The sequence below is a fragment of the Vigna unguiculata genome, chromosome 7, assembly GCF_004118075.2.
Source record: "Vigna unguiculata cultivar IT97K-499-35 chromosome 7, ASM411807v1, whole genome shotgun sequence".
Lineage (NCBI taxonomy): Eukaryota > Viridiplantae > Streptophyta > Magnoliopsida > Fabales > Fabaceae > Vigna > Vigna unguiculata.
In genome coordinates, this window is record NC_040285.1 from 29,841,903 (window position 1) to 29,865,947 (window position 24,045).

Sequence of the window (24,045 nt, forward strand, 5' to 3'; positions counted from 1 at the left end):
AACTACGTTTTCAACGCTTCTTTTATCCTTCCACTCTTTTTGTTTTTCGATTCCCATTTCCTATTTAATAGCTTTTAATCACTTTTATTTGCTTTCAATGTCTACATTTATATTGCCTTTTTGAGTTATTACGTTGTAGCAAAAGGTTGCTCCATTTCTTTTTACAAAAATGGCTCTTCGATCATATTCAAAATTTCAATTGAATAATAATATTTCATGAAATCTTATGCTATATAAAAGGTCGAAATAAAACAATAATTTTAACTTGAATGACGTTTATAACTTGAGTATTTCTATAAATTAATTTTTTTTTCAATAAATGAATATATAAAATGTTTTCGCTGATGTAACTTTCTATTTTATTTAAGAAATAAAAAAGGAATTCGAAATATGTTTAGTTAAATTTTAAAAAGTATATGTTTTTCAACAACCAATATAAAAATTATTTCCCATTAATGTTACTAAGCTTGCTAGCCATTACTCGCTCCTGATTCAGTCAGTAACTTTTATTCTCATTGAATTTGGAATGGTGAGCCGCAATGTTGAGTATAAGAGAGCATTTAATCATGATAGATAATGTTAATTTTTTTTATAGACTAATAGTTTTATTTAAATATATGATTAGAATAAAAGATGTCTTATCATATTTACATTTTGAGATGTGAACTTTTTTAAAGTAAAATAATATATATGTATATATATATATATATATATATATATATATATAAATGTATTTATATAATATAAAAAAGTATTATTTTTGTAATTATTTTAAATTTTAAACATAAAAAAATTTTAAAATAAAATAAAATAAAATAAAATAAAAAAACGGGTTGGCGGACTGGCCAGTTTTGGCCTGCTAAATTGGCGGGTTAGGCGGACCAAATTACAACGAGTTGATGGGCTGAAAAGTTTCAACCCGGCTCACCCTTTTTTTGACGGGCTGGCAGACCGACCCAATAGGCCTGATCCGTTTTGACATCCCTAATTATGGCACACTAGGTGGATGTAGTATGATGAATGTCATCATAAAAGTTACCAACCATTTAAAAAGCTATCACACTATGATAAAATGATTAACTCATATCTAATCAGGTCATTCTTTGAATGCCTACAAATACATTAATTTTTCCACAAAGAGAGAACTAACCCACAACATATTTTTTGTATGCAAATTTCGTACTCAACTCTCTCATTATATATTATTTAGATCCTTAAACTCTTACAATTTTTTCTATACAAATGTTTATTATCCTATTCACGAGTTTAAATTTATGCATAATTACAAATGTTTTTACCAACCAAAATTGTCTATCATTCAAACCTTAGAAACCAATGTATGTTTATCTTTCTATTATTCGTGAATGGCAGAATTTGGACAAAAAAATTATGATTATTAAATTAGATTTTTTATATGTAATTTTTTTTAGTTAAAAAAAATTCTTCATTTTCTCTTTTCATTTTCTATGCTTAAAACAAACACACGTAATAGTATAATTCAAAAAAATCTAACTATCATTCACTATTATATCATGATAAACCATGAATACCATTTTAGATAAGTCTTTCGTACCTTGTTAATAGGGATGGCAACGGGTTGGGTCGGGCACGGATAGTGCCTACCCGCAACCCGACCCGCCAAAACAAAATCCGCCTGCTACCCGCCTGTTTATCTGCCGGGTATCCGCTTAAAAAATACCCGCGGATATTTGTAAAACCTGCAAGTACCCGTGGATACCTGATACCCGCAAATATTTAAAAAATATATATATTATATGAATTGTTTAATATAAAATTATAAAATTAAAATATAAATTAAATTAATTATAATTAAATTTGACATAATAAAATATATTGCTAATTTTAATTTTAATTAAACTTAACTTAATAAAATATAAATTAAATTTTAATTTTAATTTTTTTGCGGGTACAGATAGTATGATACCCGTGCCCTACCCATTTATAAGCGGGTATTAAAATACCCACTACTCGCGAGTAATAAATATGTGCGGGTACTAACTATCCATCGCAAATTTTATCCGCGGGCATGTGTATTTTTATCATCTCTACTCGTCAATTTGATTGGTTGGGTATTATCAAATTTGAAAAAGCTTTTCCTAGATGGCGTTCTAATGAAGTTTTAAATTCATTATATGTAACTCTAGGAATTTTAGAGTTTTGTTTTTCATTATCTTGATTTGTGAAGTTTAGTTAACATAGAAGACTTTTTTTCATTTTTATCACAAACCTTCCTCCTTTATAAAAATAATCAATTATTTTACTCTTTATCATAATCTTTCTAATATAAATTTATCACTTCTCACCTGATTAGAAAAAGATAAAAAAATTATATTCATACATCACAATTATGACATTGCAAAACATAACAAAACTCATGCTTTAATTAAATAAGCAACCATGTATAAATTCAAAACTTCAAAAAAAATTACCATAGGTAAGAAAACACAAAATTCCTTAATTTCATAAGTAAGGGTTATACTAATTTGGGAAAAATTATAATTAGGGTTTATATAAATTTCATAAAAGAATCCCTAAAATCATAGTTAGGATTTATACTAATTTGGAAAAAAATATCCTAAAAAGAATCATAAATTTAACATACATAAATCATTATAAGATACTAACCTTGATATGTAAATGTAAAATTATATATTTCAATCTCAATCTATGTGTTCTTCAACCTCTCTTTCCCGATCTATCTCTTTGTATTATTTTCTCTTCACACACTTTCATAATAACTTATACGGTGAAAAAATCATGTAAAAAAATCCTAACATCTTTTATAAATCAATGTCTCCATTAAATTTTTTATTTTTTATTATTTTCCATAATATAAACTTAATATAAATAATATATAATTATAATTTTAAAAATATATAAGCATATAAAAAACAAGTTAATTCCAAAAATTTTGGAGGAGTCATGGCTCTCCCTGTCCCTATAATATTATGTTAGGGCCCTCACTTAATTTATATTTGGTTAAAAGCTTTAGATTGTTCTTATTTTTGTTCAAAATTCTCCATTGTGTCCTCGTCACAATTGGGTTATCATCTTGAAAGTATGCTCTAATTTGGTCATTTTTATTAGTATAATACTAACAACGTTAATTGTGTGTCACATATTAGTTTGTGATTTTTTTTTTTGTTTTTGTTTTTAATTTTAATTCTATTTATTTTTTATAAAAGATGTCACGTGTCAAAATAGAATTTTGCCACATGACAACTCGTGAATTTTAAATTTTTAAACTTTTTTTAATTAAAAAAAATGTCACGTGTAAAATAAAGATTATGATATGTGTCATTGTTGATGTGAAAGATTTCAACGTGGTCATGTATTTGTTATTTTATCTCAGTTTAGTTCTATAGTCTTTTTAAATTAGAACAATTTCATCACTTTCAAATTGATCCCAAATTTAACTTTTATATAAACATTACAATAAATATTTATTATAATAGATATTTTAAACTAAATTTATCTTCGTAATATTTATATAAAAATTAAATTTAAAATTTAGAAAAAGATGAAATTGTTACTTTAAAAAAAAAATGAAACTAATTTGAGATAAATCAACAAATACACTTAAAATAAAACACATCTCCCCGTCTAGGATAACCATTCCGATGTTTCTATCATCATTTCAAGGTAAAGTTAAATATAAATGTTTTTCAACTTCAACCTCCTCTCAATTTTTCCTATAAACATTGTTACAAATAAAAGTAAATAAATCTTGAACGTATCGTCTCAATTTTTTATTGAACGTAAGAAACAAAACATGAACATTATGATATAAAGTTGATGATTCGTGAACAAATAAAGGCTAATCGTCACATTTTTCTACTTAGCAAGAGAGATAAACAAATTTAATGTCAACTACTTAGCAAAACTTAGATTATAAAAAAAATAATTAAAGTTAATAATTCTTTATAAATAAATACTTTAATAGCCTTTTCACATCAAAATTTTGACAACCTTCCAAATATATATCATTAATGGAAAAATTCATCAAATTTTGGTAGCTCCTTTCATTGACCTTTTCATTTTGTTAAAGTCAACTTAATTCTTTTACTCCTTATAATGCTGGAGACAGTTTCTTTTTGAAAAAAGTATATCTTGTAAATATTTGTACATATTTACATGTATAATAACGTTGAAAACGTAACACATGGCCATAATTTAGACATACATTTATTGTTCTTTTTATTATTCATATAGAATCGTTATCCTTATCGAAACTTAATTTTAAAAATGAAATGTTATAGTAATTAAAATAGTCTCGTATCATTAAATACTATAATAATATTTTAACCGTAATTAGAAGCCATAGTCATAGCATAACATTTATCTTAAATTGTTTTTAATTTTCTTAATGAATGTTATCATTTTGGAAACTTAACTTTGAAAGATTTACTTTAAAATATTGTTTACATAATAGAATGTTGTAAACATAGTTACACAATAAAAAAATCGTTATCGCATCCCAGTTATTAGAACCTTGCCCAATAAGAATAAGAATACAATTATAAATTACAAAAATCTATTAGAATTGACTTTAGTAAAAATAAAAACTAATGAAAACACGCCATATATTCTTATTTTTTATGATAAAATATAAAATAAAATAAAATAATTATTGTTATAATTATAAAAGTAAATTTAAATAATTTTTACAATTGCTTATAACTTTTAGTTATTTTAGATAATTCTTTTACTATAAATAATTTTTTTAGTGAAAAATAATAGTCAAATTTTAAACAAAAACTGTTAAATTGAAAAAAAAAATTAAATTAAAAAAATTCACTCAAAAGATAAAATTGGTAATTTTTTTTTTAAAAATACTTAAAGGGTAAAATTAAAAAAATAATAAATCTTCTTTTTTATATAATAGTATAGAATATAATTTTAACTGTTATATTATAAATTAATAACATTTTTATCGTATATAGATTAATCTTAATAACTTTACTAGCTAAAACAATTATAGAAAAAATTAAACCTGTGTTTAGAAAAAAAGATTGACTATAAAACCATATATGATAAACTAATAACAAAGAAAGTAATAAAAACAACACTTTAAAATAACGTCTTTCGAATATTATTTTTATTTAGAGATATTATTTTTTATTAAGAAAGATCATCAACTTATTAATGTATGTTGCCAATTATTTATCGCATTTGGAAAATGACTCATAAATTATGGACATTTTATGAGAAAATAACTAAAGCAGAAAAAACATTTTAAATACTTTCTTTCTATAAAAAAACAATATCAAACTTTAGTCTGATTTTTATGAGAAATATATTTAAATAAATTATATTATGTTGAATTGATTTATTAACCCCATTAATAAATTAAATATATACACATTATTGTTATAAAATATTTTTACATATTCGTCCAATAAGATTTAACTATTTTAAACAATATCTTGCTTATGCTGTATAAATTAAACTTTGATTTTTATGGTTTAAAGTTAATTATATGGTTAACTAATAAAAGTATATGACTACAAAAATTAATATTTTTATAATATGTTATTAAATGATAATATAACTTTTTTTTTTTGCATTCCATATTTCAATTAAATTAAAAACATGACAAAAAGAAAATATCTACTATCATTTTTAGTGAAATATTTAAAGGACCGATGGTTCGCATGAAGAACCTTGTTATCAGTTCTATGGTGGAGCCAATGTTAAATTACTATACATATGAGGTATTGTCGGCATCATCACAAAATCATTATGCATCCGAGGTAGGGATGACAATATGGACCGACCCGCATAATGTCCGTACATCGCGAACTGACGCGTTTTTTTTTTCTTAATTTTTTTTAATTCTTATGATAAAATTTTCAATGTATAAAAGTTGAGAAACTTTAAGAAATTTCCAAAATTAAGTAAAAACTGTGGGGAGTTGGATGATAAATTGATAATTCAACATTTTCATCATATTTATATTCATACATTATGACATACACAATGTATTTTTTAAATTTTAGCATATTAAAAAATACATAATACTTGTATTTTCCAGTTATACAAGAATTTAGGACGTTAATGCAGGAGTCCATACAAAAAATAACTAATATATATAAGTAAAAGTTATTTTTTTATGCGAACTTGCGAGCCAGCCCGCGCGGGCCACAGGCTTATGTGGGCCGGGCTACTACGGGCTTGTGATTCACTATCATGGCCCGTCCCGTGTTTTTTTCGTGGGCTTGCGAGCCGGTCCAACAGGCCAGACCCATATTGCCATCTAATATGAGGTATTGTCTGTTCTGAAGCGTTAAAACTGTCACAATTTTGTCCTTAAAAAGTATTTTAAAAAATAAAGAAAAAAATAGTATTTAAACTATTTTAGACCTCAACTTCTAAACAATATACAACTATTGAGTGCCATAAAAACATAAATCTATCTAACAAGAATGAACAAATCATCCTACTGAAAAGCTTAAGGGACCTATCTTAAGGGAACATATCTAACAGAGCTATTATCCCTAAACAAAAAAACTATCAAATAAATCAAATTTATATTTTGAACTAATCATGATGTTATTGTCATGTTAGAAAATGTCATCTGTCATTTTAGATGCACAAAATGGGACAAAACTTTATAAAGTGGACCAAATTTCATTAATTTTAAAAGGTAAAAGCCTAATTTAAGGCACTAAAATCTGAAACACCAAAATATCTCATATTGGGAATTAGTGCAGAAAAAAACAATTGTAATTAAGCCTGTAGAGTGAGACAGTGAAGTGGGGGAAGGCTCAAAAGAAAAGGGGGAAAAGGTGTAGCATGCTTCTTCTTCCATCATCCAGCAATATGATATCATCAACAACACAGCCTCAGACAAAACAAAACTAAACTCCGACATACCACACCACAGACAACATTAACTATACAAAAATAATTCTCTTTCTTTCTTTCTTTCTCTCCCGCTTTGTCTGTGTCTCAAATCTCACCTTCTTGCCGTGGTGCAGATCTCAAGAGGGATCTGAGGTGAGGTTTTGATTGGGGGAGGGGGCAAGACGCCTCCTTTTTAGGGTTTTCTACAATGGCCACACCCTTTCCATTTCCCCTCTCCGCTACGCAGGTTCACGTGTAATTTCTTTTTCCCACGTACCCTTTTTCTCCATCATTATAATTAACCTTAAAAGCAACCATTTTTGTTTTGTTCAGGTGGGTACTTACTTTGTGGGGCAGTACTACCATGTTCTTGAGACCAAGCCCGAGTTGGTGTATCAGTTCTACTCTGACGCCAGCACTATGGTACGCATTGATGGCAACGCCAGGGACACTGCCAATGCAATGCTGGTTCGTTTTTTTCTCTTTTGTTTTCTATTTTAAGGATAATTTTATTTTATATTTTTGGCCTTTATATTGTGGTTTGAAATATAATTGCATTATTGTAAATTTGATTATTTGGAATATGTTATAGGGCATTTTCAGCCTTTCTATCTTCTTGTTCTGGTTTTGTCTTGTGTGATGTGTAATCTTTGGATAAGATGTTCTGACCGATGTTTTTGAATGGTTTTAGTGTATTAGTCAGTTTATTTTGTGGTAGAACTGTTTTGGTTTTGTCCAATTATTATAGTGAAACTCTTATTTCCCCCAGAATTAAAGAAATTTCTCTCTGGGCAGCAAATCCACGCGCTTATTATGTCAATCAGTTTTACTGGAATTGGAATCAAGACAGTACAATGTCTGGAATCTTGGAGTGGTGGCGTTCTTATATCGGTTTTTGGTTCTGCGCAACATAAGGGCTACAGTGTGAGGAGGAAATTTACGCAGTTATTCTTCCTTGCACCCCAAGAAAAGGGCTTCTTTGTGCTCAATGATATTTTTCACTTTGTTGAGGAGGAGCCAGTTCATAATCTACAACCTGTATTTTTGGCTCAGAGAGACTCAAAATTGAATGCTCCCAGCACAATGAATAAACCAGGTATGTTCTACTTCAGCCTTTGGGATCTTTTTAGTTTTGATTGAATCTTATAATTATTTCTTCACTTATTAGTTATTGTCATTTGAAGATAAATGAAAAGTGCAATGTTGTTTCTACTGCTATATTTACTTAGAAGTTAGGTCTCAATGACTTTCTACTGGATGATCCCTGTTCTTTTATGTGGATTTTTTATCTGATTTTGTTCAAAACCGGACTTAGACTGGTAGTTGAATTTTCATTATATATTGCTTGTCTCAGAGGATCTGGTAGTTCTTAAGATGTTAAGTCAGAAAATGTAACTTATTGAACTTTATTCCCTTATTTGGATTCCTAAGCTATTATCATCACGTCCATTGCATCTGGTGCTACTGAAACTGATAACTGTGTAGCTTAAAAATCAACTTATGCTCTTTAGTGAAAATCTCTCGTTTAACTTCTCTGAAAATTGACTTGCATATTTTGATTTAACTTATGGAAGAATGTTCGATTTTTTTTTTTCTTTTATACAAATAGGGACTTAGTATAAATGGCAACCCCATATTTCTATCAAGGAGTTTCTAGCTTAATAAATCTGAACCATATACCATATGAATATAGCCATAATATGTGGTTGGTGGTGATTTTGTTTTATGATGACAAATGGTAAGTGAAGATTAATTGCCATAACAAAGAGCTTCTAGCTTTGTAAATCTGAACCATATATCCATATGAATTTATCCATAACAAGTGGTCGGTGGTGATTTTATTTTATAATGTAAAATGGGAAGGGACGATTAACTGCGAACTGCATTTATTGTCGATAAATGTTCTTATAAAGCATTAAAACTTCAAAAACTTTTACTCATGATTTGTTTTTTGTCTTATAACCGTTGTGGCTGGTTATGGAGTATACTCAATTCTTCAAACTATGGTATTTTCTAGTAATTGAGATCTATGAGTTTTACTTTTACAGTTTCCAACTACATGTTGGATGGAGATATACAGGCAAGGGACTTCATTGCTACAAATGAGGTCAAAGAAAATGGCGCAGTCAATACTCATGGATTTTCACAGCAACAAATGGCAGAAGTCCATGAATCTGAACATGTTCGGGAAGATGTTATCGCTGAAGAGTCACATGGTTTTCTTCAACCTTCTGTGAATGATGTACAAGAACACGCACCTTCTTCTGCCGAAGAACCTCCTGAGGAGCCCCTAAAACATACTTATGCTTCCATCGTATGTGTGACCTATCAAATGGATTACTTACTTGCCGCACAATGTTTTTCTTTTGAGATTCTGTTATGACTTCGGAACTGACTATGTTATGAAACTAATGGAAGTTACAGGTTGCTAAAGGACAAGTTACACCATCTGTAGCTTCTCAGCCATCTCTGAAGAAATCGTCTTCTTTGGACAAGGAGCATTCTACACCAACTAATAGTCAGCAAACACCTACATTGAATAAAGCATTTGAAAGATCTGAAACTGATGCAGTGGAGGACATTACCACAGCTGAAGATGAAGGTTACTGTGTGTACTTGTTGAGACTAATTCATTCAATCTTTTTAATTTTTTTTTTGTAGATAGTTACTCTTTGGTGTTGATACCTGTTTATGACGGCTCATTACATCTTTTAACCAATAATCTAATTTGCTTAAAATAATCATTGCATGGGTTTTGTAACTCCTCATCTATTTGTAACATTTTATTTGATTGAAAATGCCTTCAGATGAAATCAAATCTGTTTATGTGAGAAACTTGTCCCCTACCGTCTCTGCTTCTGAAATTGAAGAGGAATTGAAAAATTTTGGCAGGATTCGACCGGATGGTGTAGTCATAAGAAGTCGTAAGGTAGGTTTTTATATAATGTCTCCATCAATATTATGTATTTGTATTGCAATTTATGTAATGTGTAACTTCAAATTAGCAGTTATGTGGCTTTGCACTGCTATTAGGGAATGACTACTATGTTTCAAATAATTATTTTACTTTATTAATTCATTTGTATCCCATTACTGAGCTAATTTTTCCAGTTATCTCCAGGACGTCGGAGTCTGCTATGCATTTGTTGAATTTGAAGATATGAATGGGGTTCACAATGCAATCAAGGTTTGGATTCCCTTTTCGATAAATTTATGATATCCACTTGCTTTGGAATTAAAATCATGTTTTAATATCACCCCTTTTTTCAGCCAAAAATAATGTTAAACAAACTAGTTGCTCATAATGATTACACAAGTTTTCAATCTGCATTGCTGATCTACAAATTAAACTGTTTCTGATCTCTGTAGACTCATGTTTGTTTTGTATGTTTACAGGCAGGATCTGTTGAAGTAGCAGGAAGACAAGTATACATCGAGGAACGAAGACCAAACAGTAACATCCCTTCCCGAGGAGGAAGTATGTTTCTTAAGTTTTCTTCTCTATTGTGTATTTTTCTCTCCAAAATTTCTCTGTTCATGAATATCCTTGACTCCATATGTACATATAATACTTAGTTAAAATGAAAGTTCAGAGAACTTACATGTTTTGGAAGCTTTTTTTCTTCACTTTTTAGCTGTTTTTATGAATCTGAAAATTTGTAGCTTGTGATTATTTTCTAGAAACTTTTTTTCTTGTTCAGCTTTATGGATGTTCTGACTTGATCATGAACAGGGAGGGGCAGAGGAAGAAGTAGCTATCAATCAGAGACACAGAGAGGGCGTTTTGGTCCAAGAAGCTATGGCAGGGGAAATGGGCAAGATGGAAGTGAAAGAGAGTACAACAAAACTAGAGGAAACGCTTTCTATAGACCCACTACCCGCCAAGAGAGGGGATATTGAGATTATCAAGGTTCAACTATCACCATAAATTTTTACCAAGAGAATCAATTTTTGAGATTTCAGCATTAAATAGTCCCTTTCAATAGATTTTAAGAATCAAATATTGATATTTTTATGCCTTCATTCATGTTCTTGGAATATGATTGTTATTTATTTATAATGTAAGAGCCGTTTTGTTTCATTTGTTTTATGATTAGTTTGCACTGTTTTGAAACGTTCTGCAGTTGTTTTCATCGCCTTTGAAATTACTTATTTTTCTCATCACTTCCGAGTCCAAGTACTTCATTTTTTAAAAGTTATATGTCGATGTCTGGTCTTTATTATTTAAATAGAGTCAGGATCATTTGGAGTAATACGAACTGTTACATACTTTCTTGGAGGAAATATAAGAAACAATAAATGGTTAAAGTAATTTAATTGTTTCTAAATCAAACTGTGTATGGTCTGTTATTTTGCAATATCTGTGAAAATGTGCAATTTATAAGCGCTTTCATTACATTATTCCTGTAGAAACTTCTTACAGGTCCAGGAAACTATATATAATTTGTTAATATCTTAACAAAAAGTGAAATTATTGTGCGTGTGCTGGGGCATTTCAAACTACAATTTCCATTACAAATTAGTGGAACACAATTAAAAAAAATGATATTATTATGTTGTCTCTGTCATTATTATTAGCATAACTTAATCTTTACAAAATAAAGTGTAGGTTTTTTCATGGAGTTATTTGTGTGGCTACATTAGAAAATTTTATCCCTAACTAGCTCTTTGTGGATGGACATAGTATATCAGAATAGATTAAAATCAGGTCCATGAATTAGACAGGGTACACTCTTAATGGCTGCAACACTAACTAGGGAAAGAAATTTCTCTTAACTAGTTGAGTTTTTTTAACATAATCATAAATCATTTCGTAAGCTATTATTGTCCTGCTGCAACATTAGATACATGTCATTCTAGAAAAATAAAGGCCAAAAAAATGCAGTTAGTAAATAAATATGGTTTTCTTTATTGTGGATGAGTTGAGCCTTCTCCTTAGATGTGTTGATTGTGTGCGGTTTCTTAATTCACCAGAAGCCACAAGAATTTATTTGGCAACTTTTTCTGCAGAATATCACTTGAACATGGCTCTGCCTCTAAATTTCAGCTTTCCCCATCATCTGTTTCCCACAGAAACGACGTATATGCTGCCAGAACATTGCTGAAAGAAGAAAAGTTGTAAACAGTTGCATCTTAATTATTTATGTAAAGATTTCTTTTTCTTTTGTTCAGAATTAAGGGCACATATATACTGCATTGCACACTAGTTCTAGATGATTCAACAATGCTTCCAATGAAGGATCAAGAAGAGCCAGGCCACCATGAATTTTTCTCTCATATTTTTCAGAATTATAAACATGTTCAGAAGCATAACATTTTGTATAAGACGTGTCTCAAAAACTGTACCTATCCCCTGGAGTAGCCTGAACTGCTTGCTCAAATAAAAATGAAGCTTTTTCCTCATCATGATGAAGTTCCCATACTAGCTTGGCATATTCTGATATAATTTCACCGTCACTGGGATCAGCTACTATTGCACGTGAATAGTAATCCTCTGCTTCTTGATGATCTCTCTTGGACTGTACATTTAGGACCAAAAAAGAACAGAAAATAATGGTAAGAAGACCTTCTTCATTCAAAATATTAAGACAGTTGAAGAAGCTTGCATGTGTTGCTACATTGAAAAAAAATTAGACAAAGAAGCATCTGTTGGTGTCTAATCATATGTCCAACATAGTTCGTAAAAGATTTGTTTGACTCTGAACATTAAAATAAAACGAAAAACCTCACCTGCAACAGAAACTGAGCATACTTTTTCAGAAACAAAGGATTATTTGGATTTTCAGCAATCATCTTCTTCAAATAATCTTCAAAATTACTTTCGTCACCACTATTAGCTGCTGTAATTTGTGCTGCATCAATCTCCTGTCTACTTGAAAGAACTGAAAGTTGGCTGATTGGATCACTTGTTTCTTTGGAGGGCTTCAAAAGTTCGGTCTCTTGATTTTTCATCTCACTCTGCGCTTAGATATAAACCGTGAGTATTAAATAATCAATGTGTCATTCGGAAGACAAAATGACCCGTAAGGAATGAAAAGATCAGAAAAGGCAAAAGCACCTGAATTTCATGTTTTCCATCTTCATCCTCAAAATCTTCGACTTTCCAGAGAAAACTAGCATATGCTGCAAGAACATGGCTGAAAAAGGATACATTACATGTTTACTTTTATCTTATTTTAGTCATGGAAAGCTGCACAATTTGCATGTCTAAATAGAAACTTTAAGTTTCTACAGGCTACAAAAAGGTTGAAGAGCAACTTTTAGGCAAGTACTAAGCTCTAACTGATGACAATTTTATCCTTTAAACACAATGCCTATGCTGCAATCTACCTGTCTTGAGGTGCAGCTTGAACTGCACGTTCAAAATAGACTAATGCTGTATCCTTGTCACGATGATTCTCCCACGTTAGCTTCGCATACTGCGTCAAGGTTTCACTGTCATTAGGATCTGCCATGGTAGCACGAAGAAAGTATTCTTCAGCCTCTTGAAGGTCTCCGTTAGACTATCAGCATTAGATGTAAAAAATTGGATGTCAAGCTTCTGAGAAAAACTATGACAAACTTCATGCTAGCCTCAAAGAAACTAAAGATGATGATTAAACAATATACCTTTATTTGTCATCCAAGCATGCCTCCTACAAACCTAATTAACTCTTACAAATGATTTTTAGAAAACGAGTAGTCCTAACAAAGCATGTCTCATGGGATTTACTACAAACATGAAAGGTTCAATGTCTATGCCCATATCAATCTAAAACCAAGACCTGCATCTATTCATGTCAGAACCAAAATTTCAAAACTGATGTACTTTTGAATTGAAGAATACACAAACTAATCCGAAATCTGCAAGATTTGCAATAGTTTCATTCATGATTGACAACTCACTTGTAAAAGCTGCGCATACTTTTTGAGAAGCAAAGGGTGGCAGGGATACTCATCAATCATCCTCTTGTAATACCCTTCAAGATCCTCACTTTCTTGCAAGTTGGGATTAAATATATCACCATCCATGAGTTTATCAAATCCTGCGTCAGCATCAACCCCAAGCCCTGATGCAAGATACATGGGAGGACTTGCTGGTTCAACATCTTCCTCTTCAATACTCAAATTCTGAATCCCATTGGACCAATCATTCTCATTCTCACCTTCCTCAATCAAATCCATCTTCTTGTTCTCAAAACTGAACTCACCACTGCCCGTGACTTCCAAATTGTCTCCCAACAAAACAGTTTTCTTCAAAATTTCATCTTGGGTGATGCCATCATCTCCATCAGGGTTGTTGTATATTGCAAATGATGGAGCTGAATGCAAGGTTGTTGATTCAAAGTCATCCTCCATCACTGACTTGGAACCGTCCATGGTGCTATCAACAAGATATGCCAATATCTGTAATTTGCTACTACTCTCAGAGATGTTAAAGTTGATATACAAGGATGAAAAACAGAGTCTAAAAAGGCAAGGTCGGTTGTTAGATGTTGCTAGCAAAAATATGGAAGAGACCGAGTTATTGAGAAATGGCAGTGTTTGTTTATTATGGTTATGAGCATTAATTCTGGTCCAAGCTTTTAAAATATCTTTTGCTTGCTTTATGTTACAAAAATCCAGATCCCGAGTCCACCTTTCATTAGACCACGAGGAGGAACATGACCACAATAATTGTATATTTAGTTCTCATATATTAATAAACCGCGTTTCTCAATTTTTTTAAACTGAGCTAGAAAAACTGTATAAATGTGTATAAAAATAAAATGTAATAAAAGTCTAGTTTTGTTTATTCTATAAACTAAGCAATACTTTCTTATTAACTGTTTGACAAATTTGAGCGGAGAAGCTAAACATTGAAAGCGCTAAAAGGGTAAAAAATAATTTATTAATTAAGATTCAAGTAAAGAATTATAATTGATTTTAGTTTTGAAGGTGGAGTTATGAAAAGAAGGTCAAAAGAGCACCCACAAGAAGCAAGACCAACGTGATTCTGCTGAAGAAGCGCAGGAAGAAAGAGTCTTGTCACATGAAAGTGCTTTTAGTGAATAAAGAAAACAATTTAAAAAGAATGTAATGGAAAATATTATTAACATAAAATGAATATTGTTGTTGAATAATATAATGGGTATTAAAAATAGTATTAATTGATAGATAGTTTGGTGATGTGAGAAGGAAGGGGGATGCACAAAAAAAGAAGGTTAAAAAAAGGAATGAAAGGGTTTAAGTGGTTTTAGTTGGTTAAGGAAGGAAGCGAAAACAGCGGTGAGAAGAAGGGTTCAAAAGAAATGAATGGCTCCTCTGATTCGGTGCCTTGGTGGGTCTCTTACTCTCCATTTCCCACCCCCAATTCATGTCACGCCCTCCCTCGCCGTCCCCTGCCTGGACGACGGCGAGCGGCAACCCTCCCCGCATCCACCGCCGTATCGCCTCCGTCTTCAGCCGTCCCTGGATCAAAACCCTTAAACGCACCAAAACCGCCGACAGACTCTACGAAAAATACCTCCGAGGCTACAAGAACAAATAGAGCTCCACCATGCAATGCACGCAATAACCCCCTTCCTGCATTGCATCACTGTCACCAATTCCCCCTGATTTTTTAACAAACCAATCCCTATTGCACACAAATAATGTCTCAAATCATGCCACCTTTCCAGTTATTGGAACTCAGCGTCATTTCGGCTCAGGACCTGGCTCCGGTGGGTCGCACCATGCGGACCTACGCGGTTTCATGGGTCCACCCGGACCGGAAGCTCTCCACGTGCGTCGACACGCAGGGCCACAATAACCCGACGTGGAACGACAAGTTCGTCTTCCGCGTCGACGAGGAATTTCTTTGCTCCGATTCCTCCGCCATCATGATTGAGATCTACGCGCTACATTGGTTCAAAGACATCCACGTCGGCACCGTTCGCGTCCTCGTCGGAAACCTCGCTCCTCCACCCTCGCGCCCCTCCCAGACCCACCGCACCCCGCTAGGCACGCGCTTCGTCGCGCTCCAGGTCCGCCGCCCCTCCGGCCGCCCCCAGGGGATCCTCAACATCGGCTTCACCATCCTCGACGGCTCCATGCACAACATGCCGCTCTACACTCACAACCCATCCGCCGTCGGCTACCGCCACCTTATGGGAGAGAAGGACGCCTACGACAGCCATAACCATCTCAGCCCCCACGTCCTCGCCGGCGCCACCCCCAAGCCTGAGCTCCGCCGCTCCAAGAGCGACACAAGCTCCGTGGTGGCCTCGGAAGCCGTGGCGCGGCAGCACCGAGCCAAGGCCAACCATAACAGAGCGAACTCCAACATTTCAGCATACCAAGTTAACTTGGATAACACGAAGAAAGGAAAGAAGAAGAAGTCGAGGTCTCCGAGTAACATCAACGAGGAAACATGCTCTATGCTCAGCGACACCGTTCAGCCCTGGAAGATTAAGAGCGGAAAAACGAGTCCTCATGAGGACGATATACTCCACGTGGAGGAGATTTCGCCACTTCAGCACTACCGCAACGACGTCGTTTACGAAGATGTTCATAACCAGCACCATGACCACGACGCGCATTCCGACGCTAACTCCGATTCCGACGTTAGCATTGGCGAAAACAACTTCGTTACCGAGGCCATGGAGGAAGAATACGTGCCAGTTAACAACGTTACGTACGAAGTTTGCGCCACCCCCCAACACCAGTTCCGAAACTCTCCGGCGCCACACTATATAAATTCGCCCGCACCACAGTTCAGGAATTCTCCGGCAAGGCAGCATATGAGCTCGCCAGCACCGCAATTTAAGAACTCGCCCGCGCCACAGTATATGAACTCTCCGGCACTGCAGTATAAGAATTCTCCTAAACCACATTATATGAGCTCTCCGGCGCCGCAGTTTAAGAATTCTCCGGCACCACATTATATGAGCTCTCCAGCGCCGCAGTTTAAGAATTCTCCGGCGCCCCAGTTCAAGAATTCTCCGAAACCGCAGTATATGAATTCTCCGAAACCGCAGTATATGAATTCTCCTGTGCCACAATTTAAGAACTCTCCGGCACCGCAGTACGTCAGTTCTCCGGCGCCGCAGTTTAAGAATTTGCAGAATGCGCAGTACATAGCATCTCCGAAGCCGCAATATTTAGCGTCTCCGAAGCCGCAATATTTAGCATCTCCAAAGCCGCAGTTTCGAAACTCACCGGCGGTGGTGGCGCCGCAGTTCCGGGCGTCGCCGACGGTATCGAATCTCAATCCGAACAGGGGGACGCCGATGCATACGTACGGGAAGGTGAACGGGGGGATGGAGTACATGACGCCAAGGAGGTCAAACTTGGGGAACATGGGACAGATGGTGATGACGGAGTCGGAGCTGGGACCGTCTCCGTCGGAGGTGGCCGCGGCGATAGCGAGAAAGCCAATTATTGACGAGGGGGAAAACGAGATGGCGGGAGGGTGGAGCTTGGACGGGAGCATGGAAGGGTTACAGTCGAAGATGGAAAGGTGGCGGTCAGACCTGCCGCCAGTGGTTGATCAGGGCGAGCTCTCAAGCCACCGGTCGTCGAGCACAAAGACAAGCCGCCACTCCCGGAGGCACACCGACGGTGGTAGTACACCGGGTGGAGGCGGAGGCGGTAGCGGGAGTGGGGGTGGGAGCGGGGGTAAGGGTAAGGGTAAGGGTCGTAGTGGGGCTGGGTTGTTCTCATGCTTTAGTAAGATCTGCGGTGTTGAATGCTACGTTGGTTGCGGCAGCGATTCTAAAGGAAAGAAGGGCGGCCGCCGCCGCTCGTCCTCCATGGAAGACAATACCAGCAGCCTTCTCTGAAGAACCCAGCCCAACTACAACAACATGGGAATATTCGTGTGCCTTATTGCAAAATCTTGTTTCCATGTCATCAATACACACATCACACATGTCAACTACTCAAGTAAACTATTTTGTGCTTAAATAAACATGCTTGAGTAAGCATTTATGAGGCCAATTTCAAAACTTTCACATACCTCAACTCATTGACTATTCTTGTTTGATAACATGAAGAAATTAACTAAAAGAAGAAAAAAAAACACACCCTGTGATTGCTTAAGAAGCATTGTATTATTCTTGTGTTGTAATGTAGCATATGAATTCAACAGAAACCCTTGCATGTATATCTTGTTCTGTAAACATTATCAACCATAGCAATCTATCTTGACAACTTTCCAAGTGCTGTAGTTTTAAAAATCCCGCTTACAAGCTCATATTTACCAAATGCATCATTCTAGCTCTAGCATATAAATCCTTTCAGTTCTATCATTCATTTTTCCAAGTAGGTAGAAACTGCTGTGTACACATGGTAGCTTATCTACAGGAACTTCCTGGGATCAGTTACGAAACCAGTCAGTGCAGATGCTGCTGCAGTATACGGAGAAGCAAGATATATCTGCCCTTCTATGTGCCCCATCCGACCAGGGAAATTTCGATTTGTTGTTGAGACACAGACCTGCATAGAAAGCAAAAACAATAACACATTCAAAATATAAAAGAAGTTTCTGTACATTTATCTATAGCTGCTCCAGAAAATAGAAACCAGCCTTTTCTAAGGAATTTAACTTTAGCAGAAGGGCAGTGGCGCTAACTGGAATATGACCCAACCACATTTTAGGTTTTATATTTGGCTCTGAACAATAATTTTTGTCACATGATGTTTCCGAGAGATTCAACTATTTTAGCTACAAACTAAGATTTTTCTTTTTAAGCAATATTTTATGAAGGGTAAGTTCGATTTGAAGAAAGTGTAGGTTTACCTGGGGTTCATTCAAGCGTCCAAATGTGTCTCTTGGGCCACCCATACATGCAGCACAACTAGGACTTGCTGGAGGATCACACCCAGCTTCTTCAAAAATCTTTGAACAAGTCTTGCCACCTGAACCAGGTACCTCAAGTGTATACAGGTCCATCCAAACCTGAAAATTTGACAATTTTGGTAGTTGACACTAATGAAATAGGAAACACACCCCATAAGTTGAATAGAAACAGTAATCCTTCACCCACCTTCTGTGTAGCAGGAACAAGAAAAGTAGGAACTTTGACAGTTTTTCCCTACAATGGAACCAGTTTCATTATGCAAAAGATGATAAAGAAAGAAAAAGAAGTGCCAGTTACTATTGTTTACTGTGCAGAAAAATAAAAAATAAGAACTGAGATCAAAATATCCAATTGCCTCTCATACTCCTGTTCATAAAACCTGTGCTTTTCTTTTATGCATTGTAAGTATTATAATTTATAGTCTCATTTGCAAGAGTTATATATGGCTTACACATTTACAATCAGTCATAGATATTGAAGAAAACTTATCTATAGTAATTTTTAATTTGAATACTTCACTACAGGTGGAGTGAAAAATAACATGTTTGCCTCAATTCAAAATTCCTGATTCTAATTCATCAGCATGACAGATTCCAAACATAGACATGAAAGTCTCTGCAGGATTGTCATCCTTCATGCATGATGAGAAGTGATTGCTTCAATCCCTCCCCAAAATTATAACCTCTTCCAATCTCCACCATAAAATATGTGCAGTTTGTATGTTGTAAAGAATATAAAGTAGAATAAGAAATTGTAATAGACATACACCCGCTAAGAAAACTTTTGCTGCAGCCATAAAATCTTCAGTCTTTCCACCAGTACAGGATCCAATGTATACTCTGTCAATTTTCACATTGTTGCATTTTCTTGCCAAAGCACGATTATCAGGGGAATGTGGCTGTGTGGTGGTTTAAACATATTACGTTATATTAGCAATCAAACACAATGATTTTTTTTTACAATACAGTTCTTTACACTTTTATGGCAAAATGAAGCTAAACAATATGATGAGTTAAAGTCAAAGTACCTTCGCAATCAATGGTTCCATCTTTGATACATCAAATCTATACTGGGCTAGAAATCTAGCACATAACAAGAAAAGACAAGAAAAAAGAAGAGAAATTTCAAAAATCACATACAAGAAAACCAAGGGTGGAAATATATGAACTATTCAGAAAAGGGAATTTATATCTTGGTTATTATGGATCAAATAAATTATATTTGTGTGTATATGAGTAGCAAACAGAACTTGCCTTGCATTCTCATCACTAAAAACTGGTTCATATGGTGAAGACGTCTTATCCTGTGCAAAACCACTCAACAATATAAAATCCATGGCACTGAGAGAAAGGGGAATGCATTAAGAAGTGAAAACTGTGTATAAAGTTATGCAAAAATTATTATACAAACATGTAATGCAATAGCTTATTTCAAGCATTCCTGAACTAGCCAATGTTTCTCTAATTGAAAATTCAACATCTTTCGTGTGTATACATATGTATATGTGAGTAAGTACATGCATAAGGAAATATTAGATGCTTCCTACCACCAGTGAGAAGAGAGACAGAATGAAATTAAGAAAAACATTATGGGTATTCTTGATAAACTCCAATAACCTCTAGGTATTTGTATGTGGTCCTATCAGCAGCAACAATACCATTTTTCCCTCCAGCTTCTACAACCATATTGCACAGTGTCATCCTTTCTTCCATCTACGATACACCAATTCCAAAGTCACGTACTTGAGCAAATAACATAGCATAGACAAAAAAAGAAAAGTTAAGTATACATACACTTAAACTTTCAGTTGTTGTCCCAACAAACTCCATCGTTTTATATGTTGCACCAGACATAGATATTTCACCAATTATCTGAATGAAGGTTAAGGGTTTCAAAAGGCAACACCTTTGACAGAAAACAATGATATAATATACTAGTGCCAAATAGTTTTGATTAGCCACATTTTATTCAAATGGAAAAAAAAGTGAGAGGAAAACATCACCCACGTTCAAAATTAGATCCTTTGCAAGCAAATAGCTGGGCATTTCACCATCCAGTATAAATCTTAATGTTGGAGGCACCTGCAGTTTAAGCATATTTCAGACATTACCCATGGTTGATAACAAAAAATACTAAGATGTTATGCAGAAGCAGAAATAATGGTGTTGGCTCATCTGGAAGAAAGACACAAAATTTGGATTTTCCCATACACTCTCCTTCACCCAAAATACTATTAAGCTTGGTGCATGGATAATATGGTGTGTCACCCAAAATATTAATAGTAGGATCCTTGGAATTGATATAAATAAGATATTTATGGATGATTTCATAGCAGTCTTATAGACTCATAGTCCTAATGAAAAAGTCTTCACCCTCATAAACAAAATCCAAGTATTTTTCACATATAACAAAATGAAGAAACTTTTTTACTTGCCTTGAGTAAGATCTTCCCTGTCCCTAATATAAAAGCTGCATCAGTGTTACCAACTCCTGTGGCAAACTGACCAAATGCTCCAGCTGATGTGGTGTGTGAATCAGTACCAAACAAGACCTGTTGTCACATATGAAATGATCAGAACATTTCTGAAATCTTTAGGTTTCAGATTTTAACATGTCTTAGCTTTGTTAACAGAACTCACCTCTCCAGGTCTGCAATGACCCTCTTGTGCTAGAGCCACATGACAAACACCTTTATAATCTGGATTAGCCTGCAAAGTGTCAAAGAATTAAGGTCTTGATATAATAATGGTTGACATTAAACAAACATTTTCTATGCTGAGATCAGTTCTTTGAAATCTTTAAAACGGCAAAGGATCAAGAATTTGGATTCTTTGTTGTGTTTTTTTTAATATTTCTCTTCTGTGTTTTCAAAATACATTGATAAACACTTATTTCGATCTTTTAAAATATATTACAAGGATTCTTAAAGTACCAACATCAGTGTATTTTGAAGATTCAGCAAAGTACAACACCAAACTGGTAGAAAATCTGGAAATGTAAATAATGTGAAAGCGCACCCTGAAATTACTGCGATCTTGAATATCATAGAAGTACTTGATATCTTGCTCCACACAAAAGTCTCTTGCAATATCCACGTTGCGGTGTGCACGTTCATCATTTGTAAATATATAGTGATCAGGGATAACCACAACCTTTTCACGGTCCCAAACCTTTTGGTGTACAAATTTCACATCACTATTATTATTCAAGAATGTAGTAACATATCACTAAAAAGTTTATTCATAACTAAAATTTCAAACATGTTCTAAAGAAAACGTGTTAAAAGACAAAGATACCTTTGCAGTGTTGCCAAACTGTTTCTTGAAGATTCCAGTTATCCCTGGACAAGTGATATCATTGATCATCAAAACATCCACATTTGTCCATGCGTTTTCCCCTGGTTTCACTTCACATTTCTCAGCAGCTCTTGCCAGAATCTTCTCTGTTGCGGTCATGGGAATTTTGGTCTACAGTGAACCAACACAGGACTCACCAATATTAGCACTATGTATAATTGAGATTGTTGTTGGAAAACAGGGAAGAAAGTGAACACAACTGAGCCAGTTGCAGAAGGGTTGCGTTTGTTCTTCTGGGATGAGACAACAGAAACAATCTTCTTTGATGATGTTTTCTTGCAGGTCTGTCTCTGCCCTATTGTAAAGGATTGTGAAGAAAGAGCAGAGAAACTCAAGTCTTTCTGAAACAAAGTATCAGAATATGTGAATTCCATTAATCATAATTCAGAATCTGAGATAGCAATGGTTATAGTCTATGATAATAAGAGAAAATTAACAGTAATAATGATGTAGTGTGTGTGTGTGGAATGTAAGTTTATTAGTGGAAAGACCTTGCAAGTTATGAAAGGTGAAGAGATGAATGCCATGATCAAATTATGATGCAGGGAAATCAATAAACAGATTTTTGTATTTTTGTATTTATGTTTTAGGTTGTATGTGTTTGTGTGAGAGAGAGAGAGACAGAGAATTTCAAGAACAAAACAGTGAAAGTTATGGCTACTTTCCTTTGAACTAAACAGCATATGGCTGCGATCCAAGTCTCTTTCAACGAAATTTTTTTGCTGAATGATTGTTTTTCCATTTAACCTTTCACTTTTCACTTTTTAATTCATGCTCACATTTGTCCTTCTTTCACTGGATTGTTGATTAGATTTGAACATTTCATGATCCTTAACCATGGCAAAGTATTTGAGTTTGAGTTTAATTGAATTGCTAATCGTTTCAATTAATTGCTATTCTTTTATAGAACTTTCCACAGATTTTTTTTTAGTATTTCGTCATTAAGTTTTAACTTCAAACTAGTAGGAGGTCTGCTATGAATGAAAGAAAAGTCACATAATTTAGCTATTTATTCTGAATCATTATTTAAAATACATTATAGAGTTTATATTGGAAATATCCTTCATATACCACTACTATAACGTATGTAAGAAATTACTTATGTAATACTCTAAGAAAAACTTGTTGTCAATGGTTAGGTTAAAAAAAATAAAGGGCAGAGTTTAATTCATTCTTTTAAAGGTATTATTGGAATGTTTTATCCTTTTTTTCGTTTCACTGTGTCTATAAAATATTGTGCTACTCCATTTCTATGGGTGTCAAATCAATAGGTAGGTAAACTTTGATTGGAATTAATTTTGTCTTCTTTCAAATTTTGTCGAATAATAGCAAATTTTACTTCCTCACATAAGGAATCGAAACTTCCAAGGAATTGGAGGAAACAAATTTCTTCTGCCCTGAGTTTGAACACTGTTTGTTAACAGAATTTTCAAAAAGCAGATACCTGATTTCAATGATACATTGCATCTGTTCAGTTAATTTAACCATCTGCATCCCTTTATCTGTCCCTTCCTCTTCACAAAAATTAATAAAAAAGAAGTTTGAAATGGTCAAAAACTTGTTGTAGTTTTTCTCTTTTTTGCATGTTACAAGAAAAAAACACAAGAATTCAACTGTGAGTCCATTAAATGGAAATGAGAAAATTAAGTATGAAAGATTTATAAACTGTCTTAAAGAATTTGAATTTGAATTTAATCAATTTCTTAGATTTGATTCAGATTATGTTGATATTAAATCTTCCTGATAAATGCTTTAACAAAAGATTCATAACTAATACTGATATTAGAACTAATAATTTGCCTTAGCGAACTAGTGGTTTATCTTGATGAATTGTCCTGAAGATGACCTCAAATGAGTATGATTTGAGCAGAGAGAACTTGTCGAGATAATTCACTTGTCAAGTGGTTTAACTCATCAATATTAATCTATAGATTTAAATCATCATGTTCATATCTCAAGAGTAATTAATATGTAAATATTACAATACAATTTCATTAAAATTCGGATATGATAATCAAGAT

General features: G+C 33.9%; 4 protein-coding genes across 11 annotated transcripts; 2 read left to right on the forward strand and 2 right to left on the reverse strand.

The window, feature by feature from the left end:
* The first annotated feature begins 6,742 nt into the window (after nt 1–6,742).
* On the forward strand, nt 6,743–12,270 carry LOC114190721 (putative G3BP-like protein). 7 transcript variants are annotated; one of them, XM_028079706.1, is made up of 10 exons: nt 6,746–7,114; nt 7,201–7,335; nt 7,663–7,963; nt 8,916–9,181; nt 9,292–9,475; nt 9,675–9,796; nt 9,989–10,054; nt 10,264–10,345; nt 10,601–10,777; nt 11,878–12,270. In XM_028079706.1, exons 1-9 carry the CDS (start codon nt 7,076–7,078, stop codon nt 10,765–10,767), a joined length of 1,362 nt encoding a protein of 453 aa, XP_027935507.1. In that variant the 5' UTR covers nt 6,746–7,075; the 3' UTR covers nt 10,768–10,777; nt 11,878–12,270. The 7 variants fall into 7 exon arrangements, 5 of the variants coding, with proteins under 5 accessions (XP_027935507.1, XP_027935505.1, XP_027935506.1 ...); XM_028079704.1 differs by having other exon boundaries at nt 6,747–7,114; nt 9,286–9,475; XM_028079705.1 differs by having other exon boundaries at nt 6,747–7,114; nt 9,286–9,469.
* On the reverse strand, nt 11,622–14,495 carry LOC114190722. The gene is made up of 6 exons (XM_028079709.1): nt 13,753–14,495; nt 13,198–13,370; nt 12,926–13,004; nt 12,598–12,825; nt 12,214–12,386; nt 11,622–11,968 (listed from the first exon to the last, which is right to left on the reverse strand). The coding sequence occupies exons 1-6, from the start codon at nt 14,224–14,226 to the stop codon at nt 11,911–11,913; spliced, it is 1,185 nt and encodes a 394-aa protein (XP_027935510.1). The 5' UTR covers nt 14,227–14,495; the 3' UTR covers nt 11,622–11,910.
* Nucleotides 14,496–14,576: 81 nt separating this feature from the next.
* Nucleotides 14,577–17,793, forward strand: LOC114190719 (serine/arginine repetitive matrix protein 1-like). Its single transcript, XM_028079701.1, has one exon. It carries the CDS (start codon nt 15,480–15,482, stop codon nt 17,646–17,648), a length of 2,169 nt encoding a protein of 722 aa, XP_027935502.1. The 5' UTR covers nt 14,577–15,479; the 3' UTR covers nt 17,649–17,793.
* Nucleotides 17,794–17,899: 106 nt separating this feature from the next.
* Nucleotides 17,900–22,700, reverse strand: LOC114190720 (3-isopropylmalate dehydratase large subunit, chloroplastic-like). 2 transcript variants are annotated; one of them, XM_028079702.1, is made up of 15 exons: nt 22,516–22,699; nt 22,225–22,365; nt 21,965–22,135; nt 21,686–21,838; nt 21,308–21,376; nt 21,103–21,219; nt 20,675–20,749; nt 20,462–20,539; nt 20,285–20,380; nt 19,922–19,971; nt 19,696–19,750; nt 19,435–19,566; nt 18,855–18,902; nt 18,608–18,766; nt 17,900–18,303 (listed from the first exon to the last, which is right to left on the reverse strand). In XM_028079702.1, exons 1-15 carry the CDS (start codon nt 22,549–22,551, stop codon nt 18,166–18,168), a joined length of 1,518 nt encoding a protein of 505 aa, XP_027935503.1. In that variant the 5' UTR covers nt 22,552–22,699; the 3' UTR covers nt 17,900–18,165. The 2 variants fall into 2 exon arrangements, with proteins under 2 accessions (XP_027935503.1, XP_027935504.1); XM_028079703.1 differs by lacking the exon at nt 19,435–19,566 and having other exon boundaries at nt 22,516–22,700.
* Nucleotides 22,701–24,045: the final 1,345 nt, after the last annotated feature.